Raw genomic sequence first — 7,029 nt, forward strand, 5'->3', positions numbered from 1 at the left:
AAGACACAAGAGGCTTGTAGTTGTAGTTGTAGTGTTAGATCTCTGATTGGACGTACTTATTGCTTTTTGTTATCTTTACACCGCTCTGTTTGATACCGTTTGGACTGCAGCGGAAGTATTACGTCTGAAACTGTCACAAGAATAAATCAGAGCAACATCAGTTTATGGAAATAAACAGGAGTTATTGTAGTCAGAGCTATCGTGCAGTAATGATGAGACAGAGATATTATAAGCCTTCATTTGTGGCCGTTTCAATTTCTCTGCTAGGTCTTCCCTCAGTCTTCAAACACAGCTGTGTTGATTTAACTCTGGTTTATGTATTTAACCTCAGATTTTTCTAATATCATAGTTTGCCCTGAGTTTGTAGAATTTGACGATCTTCTGACGGCAGACTTGTTCATGTTTGTGATTGGTCATATGTTGCTAACCCCGCCCTCTGAGTTGATTTCTGAGCTTTGTGAGACCTCTTAGTGCAGTCTCTGGCAGATAACCAAAAGATACCCAGAGTATGTTTGATTTCCTTCATAGTGTAGGCCTCTGCTTTCTTTTCAGAGTATCATTCATTAGGAATCTTTGCTATTGTAACCTAAACAAAGCTGTCTCTTCATCACTCAGATCAACAGTTTTAAGGCTTCAGTAACAGAAATAAATAATCATTCTTGCTGCTGACGGTCTGGTTTGTCATAGAAACATTAGTTTAAATGTTATTCTGATTCACAAACAGCTTAAAACTCCTCACAAGAGCTTTACAGTAAATACACTGGAGGCTGTTTGTGAAGACAGAGATGACACCAACATACCTCACTGTGTCTGTCTCAAGACACAACTGCCCATCTATTTGTATTCTCCTAAAAATAACCCAAAGGACTGAGCTCTCTGTGGCTCACATGTTTTAAATAGTTAAGGAATGTGAAAAACTAATTTCATAGAGAATAATGTGTTCATAAAAAGATGAACTGAAAACCTTTAGTCGAGGTTAATCTGAATGTAGGAGGAACTGCGAAGTCTTAGAGGTAAAACAAACCAGGTGCCTCGTTTTTGAGGCTCAGCTTTCAGTTTGCTTGTAATTAATTCCAGTGCGGTGTAACAGTTGGCTTTCAGGATAAGCTGCACCTGTTAGAGCTGTGATGTAATCTCCGGATTAAATACGAAAATTACCTTCAACAATTTTAATTCTTTAAACGTTGCTTATTTAGCGCCTGTAGAATTTCTCATTTACCTGGGTCCAAGTTTTTTGACGCAGGGATATTTTTTTATGGTTTCTGTGGATTCTTGTCTAACAGAAATGAGTCATAGCATGTTTTTCTGCACACATTTTGAGTTGGAGATTAAACATACGCTGCAGTGTTCTAAAATTGAAGCACTGATTATTTTAAAGCAGGCTGTAGTGTTTGTGCTCAAGCTCTGAAATGAATACGTCAATTATTTTTTCTCATATGTTGCAGCTGATCAGACTGATGTCAGCGGGAAACAGCATCATAACTGGGGATCATTGGATGTCAGTGAGATATCAAAACTATCTCAGAAAAACTGCACACCACATTGACGCTGATTGGACACTTTCACTTGCACTCATGCACATTTCTTAACAGAGTGACGTTAGTTTAAAAAAAACAACAACTGTATTTCACAGAATAAGCACTCTAAAGCCGTCTCTTACCTCTAAGTCATGGTTTAAGTCCACACTGGTGCAGCAGTGCCGTATCTATTTGAATAATAAATCTAAAAGTCAAGATCCTAAAGTACCTTTCATTGTATTTATTTGATTTCCAAATCAAGACACTGCTAAGAATGACTTTACATTGGTAATGGCCCTGTCACACCTTGACGATTTAGCCAGCGTTATCAAAATGCATCTAAAACTCTGATGTACGCTGAATTATCGATGATTTTGAAATGAGATGCACTTGCATTGGTGATTAAATAACGTGTGTTATTGAAAGCTCTGCAGTCTCTCTTTGTAAGAACATGATGAGCTGTGTAGAGTGTCAGAGGAGTGAAACCAGCAGGAACACAGCCTCTGGTCTTTACAAGAAGTTACACTTTTTGACTTCACTTTCAAAAACGTAACATTTTGAACTTCATTTAATTCAACAGCAGCTTTGTCGTTGAACACCACCAGACTCCGACATGCTGGCTTCAGCTTCTGTTTCAGAGGCTCTGCTATTTGACTAAGTGAGGGCTCCAATGCTTCTCACACTCACACACATGCAGACACACCGCTCTACATGTGTGAACGTGTGTCAACGATCGCATAACTTACCTACAACTTGTGGCAGGCGTATGCGGGACGCATGATCCACTCTCCGTACGACGACGTATACTAGCGTGCTTCAGCATGCTCTTAACTTATACAAAACGTATCTGTAACTTACACGACACATGCCAGCGTACTAGCCCATTTTTTTTATATGCTGGCATACGCTGGTTAAATCGTCAAGGTGTGACAGGGCCATAGGAAAGACTTAAAAAATGTAAACAAATGTTGAACATGGAATTAAAAATGTGATTAATAACAATTAACTATGGGAGTTTAACAGTCCAACATTGAGTCTTCCTGGAGCTTTACATGATGATGCTTGATAACTATTCTACATTTAAAAATGTTTTTTTCAGCATATTTTCATCCAAGCCATTATTTCACACAATGATTAATTTAACTATAAAACAAAACTCAACATTAATATGTTAACTTGTCTCTAAGAAATGTGAGCAGATGTGGCCTGACAAATACATTAATAAACTCTAGAGCAGACTAATGTATAAACTGGATGTTATGTATAATATAATTTACCTTTTTAATATCCTTATAAACAAGATAAAAAGCTGAGACATACAAAGATACCCTCTTTAAAAAGACAGCTGAGTTGCTCTTTCATCACATTTGTTGTAATGGTGGTTATGATCTGGCACCACCTGCTGGAAGAAAATGGTACTCTGACCTTTTCACAAAAAGGCTTCATGACGAGATCAGTATGTACCCATGGAATCATATGTACCCATATGTACAGCATGTACACTCGTACCATAAATAACTTCGCAGTGACTATTTAAGTAAATGTGTTCAATTTCAAGCTGTAAGGACTGCTCCATTCAGCTTCTCTTTTATATTTAGAAAACAGAGTTGCATGCTCCAATCCGGTTTCATGTTAACAGATGAAGTTCAGTTAAATTAAGAACTTCATTAAGAGTTTTGTTTAGTCCTTTTTGTAACCTGTTGCTCATCTACAGCAATCATATGTCAATCATTTTGTAAGATTTATATTTAAATGATTAATTCTGTCACATAAAAGTATACCAATAAGAAGTAAAGTCCTCAACATGAGAATTGAATGAGAAAGGAAAAGTAAAGTATGTAAGGCTGGGACTAACTACAATATCGACTGTCACTTAATTTAAAGACTTTATTTTCTTTTTGGTACACAGAGAATAAAAAAAGTCACCAAGAGACAATCAGTATTTCTTGGAGTCCAAAATGACATCATCAAATGTCTTGCTATGTCCACAACCCACAAATAAACAAAAAAATAACCAAAACAACATTAAGTACTCATGTTCAAGGAGCTGGAATTGTAAAAATTTAGATTTTTGACTTTCTTTTTGGATGACATATAATTTAACAGCTATATTCTATATAAGTATTCAGCATTGTTTTAGAAAAATCTTTAAATAGCAAAAACTGACAGTTTTCCTGACAGTTCATTTATTAGTAGACCAAACAGGTGGAATAAAACGAATACTACGAAGCTTAGCTACTACCAGTGAAAGCTGCAGTAAAAATGGTTCCCATTATTTATATAACTTATAAAATCACAGTTTTATTAACTATTAAAGTATTTAACTACTCGTCCTCCTCACCCTCATCCATGACATCAATATTTAATTCAGCTGATTCTTCCTCTACAGCATCCCAGCTTTCCTCAACTTCTTCTTCAGATTCCTCCTCCTCCTCTGAAGAGTTGTCCAAACTGGCATCGTCTACCATATCTTCTGAAGCATCCTCTTCTGCTGGCTCCTCAGTTTCTACCTGCTCCTCACTCTGTCCTGTTATGTCCTCCTCCTCTTCTGGTGTAACTTCCTCCTCCTCCTCCTCCTCCTCTGTAACTACTTCTTCCTCCTTGTCCTCTGCAACATCCGTCACCATCTCCTGCTCCAGAGGTGGTTGTTCCTGATCTCCCTCCCCCTCTTCTGACTCTTCTTCTGCTGAATCTGCTGCTCCCTGCTGCTCAGCCTCTTTCTCATCATCTTCTTGGTTCTCCTGCACTTCAGTAGAATTCAGTGCTGGAGTGGGGATGAGCTCCTCTGCTGCAATGCTCTCCTCCTCTGACTTAGATTTCAATGACCAAGGAGTGTGCGCCAACTGAGATAAAACGAAATGTTAAAATAAATGTTTAAAGCATCATCTTCGACACCAATGTACTTTGTGAAAAACTACTTTAAATAATCAGGTGTTTGAAAACAACTTCAGTAAAATGGGAAGTTATACCTGACTGTGAAAAGTCTGCAGCTGAGCCATGACGCTGCTGTGGAGTGTCTGTGAAGTGAAAAACTGCTCATCGAGAGTCATCTGCACAGCATTGACTATGCTTTGTAAAGCCTGGGCCCGCATGGCCTTCTCAGCCTTGATAAGATCCCTGAAAAACAAACACAGAAGATTACATATAATTTCCTGTATATAGTCAGCAAAGTAAAACAAGGTTCAGACATGCAGATAAACTCTAGAAAATCAAGCTGAGCTCACTTTACTGCAGCAATCTCCTGGTTGTTTGTTTGAAGAGCAACATTACGAAGGCGCATAGACTCTTTCAGTTCATCCAGCTCTGAGGCTTGTCCTTGTATCTTGGCATTAAGAGCCTCCACAGATGCAACCTGCTGGTCTACTCTGGAGGAGGCGGTGGCCACAGCATTAGTCAGTCCTTCCATATTGTCAGACAGTGCGACACTGGAGCTCAAACCAGCCACAACGCTCTCCTTCACAGACTCAAACTCCTCACTCTGGTTCTTGAACAAGGCCTGGAGAGTCGAGGCGGATACGGAGACCTGGTTTATCTCAGCTAAGCGGGTGTCCATCTCATCATGGAGGTCCAAAAACTGTGAGAAGAGGTCGGAATTGTGCAACTTCTCTGACGTGGCCTGGGCAACCTCAGCCTCCTCTTGAGCCTGTTTGTGAGCCTCCTCCAGGGTGACGATCCTCTTCTCCACGTTCAGACCTGTGTCAGTCTAGAGATGAAGAATTTTATTAAGTCATGATGTTGGACTGGGCTGTCATGTTGTTGTAGCTGGTTTGGCAATATAACAGTACATATGCTTCCATAAGATACATTTTTTAAACTATGGGCAAATTGTTTAAGCCTTGTAGCTATATTTTTTTATTATTTCTGAATGAATACCACCATTGTAACAAATCAGGACTTTTTATAAAAGTGTTGGATTCTTTTATGATCTTTGCTTCACTGTAATGATTGTCAGACCACTAATGTTTAGGTAGACAAACAGTTATTTTACAATAATTGACACTTTCTTTATCACATTTCTTAATGTATTTATTGGGGAAATATTTATGACATTCACATTTAAGCCAAAGTCCCATATAGATAAATCAGACGCACTGCTACAATTAGGCCCAGTTATTTTAGTTTATTGACAATACGAAAATATATCTGGCATTATCATCAAGTCACAGCGACCTCTGATTACGTGAATGTTCCTGAAACGTGACCAGCTGCCCACAGATGGGACACGGTACTATAAATATGACGTCCGCTACTTTATCACTCCCTGCAACCCTTTTAACTTTTCAAAATAAATCTAAATGAACAACAATTTCACTCACAATATCTTATAAATGATATGAAATTAAAGTAACATAAATGGTAACGTCATAAATAATCATTTTGTATTAATTTGTCTTTTCACATGTCGTCATTCTGTAAAATAAAAGATGCATTTCCATTACTTTGGCGGTAATCCGCTTATTTCCGGTATATCGCGTTTAGCTAGGCCATCGCTGTAGGTGTATTAACGAATACTACTACCTGTCGAGATGCGATACTAAACGGCTAGGCGCATGCGCAAAGCTAGGCACTTTCAAACAAATGCCCCAGAAATTTAGTAGCCTAGTTTTCTCCCTACAGTCTTTGTTTTCTCCTGATATTTATTTATTATCTTTAATTGTATAATATTATATCAAAACATAATGTCCACACTCAGCCAATAAGTAATCGCATCTGCTTCGTTTCACGCTATGGTAACAATTTATTACAAGGTAGCACAAGGTAGGCCCTCAGTCATTAGCCCCCGCGCAACTCCGAAATTATCCCAAATAAAACTAGTTTATTTTATCTCACTCTAATGAACTTTAACAGAAACCAAAGTGACTATTTCAGATAGGTTTTGTATTACATAGCAGAGTTTTTCAACGACTGCAGCAGAAACAACAGGTAAGACTCAGAGAGTTAGCTATTTAACTTTGCTAACTTACCTGCTCGTCCGTTACGTCCAGCACCTGTTGAAGCTTTGTGATTCTCTTTTGCATTGTTGTAAAGGACCCTGACAGATCGTCGAGACTCTGCTGCTGTTGCACACAAAACCACCCCATTATACTGGCACCGACCATGAAGATAATTATGAACAATAGAGCTGGAGAGGTGTAAGAGTTCGTGATTCCCCTGGAATGAGGCGCTGAGGACTCCAGGAGGATTGAAGTGTCGTCTAGCTGCGGCTTCTTTGCCTTACGTCTCGCCATGGCTGCAGAAACAGAAGAGGGCCTGCTGGACGGACTGGAAGAGGTATGCACTGTCAGTGAGATGCATTCAGCAAAGTGTGCCCTCTTGTCTTATTTCACCAAGATATCACGTTGTGAATCCAGCTAAACCCTTTGCCCTAGTCAGTCATTGGACCCCCTTAAGATTCACAGCAACTGTTGGGGTGGTAGGGGGCGTGACGGCATGTTATGCAACGACAGTTGTGCGTGGACTGCTCAGATCCACCACCACTACACTTGTGTGCAAATACTCAACCAAGTCCCTC

General features: G+C 39.2%; 1 protein-coding gene across 1 annotated transcript; it reads right to left on the bottom strand.

The window, feature by feature from the left end:
* Positions 1-3,389: 3,389 nt before the first annotated feature.
* Positions 3,390-6,933, bottom strand: LOC117829416 (neurofilament medium polypeptide-like). Its single transcript, XM_034707087.1, has 4 exons — positions 6,482-6,933; positions 4,742-5,220; positions 4,487-4,634; positions 3,390-4,360 (listed from the first exon to the last, which is right to left on the bottom strand). The coding sequence occupies exons 1-4, from the start codon at positions 6,743-6,745 to the stop codon at positions 3,842-3,844; spliced, it is 1,410 nt and encodes a 469-aa protein (XP_034562978.1). The 5' UTR covers positions 6,746-6,933; the 3' UTR covers positions 3,390-3,841.
* Positions 6,934-7,029: the final 96 nt, after the last annotated feature.

This window comes from Notolabrus celidotus, chromosome 1 (genome assembly GCF_009762535.1).
Source record: "Notolabrus celidotus isolate fNotCel1 chromosome 1, fNotCel1.pri, whole genome shotgun sequence".
NCBI lineage: Eukaryota > Metazoa > Chordata > Actinopteri > Labriformes > Labridae > Notolabrus > Notolabrus celidotus.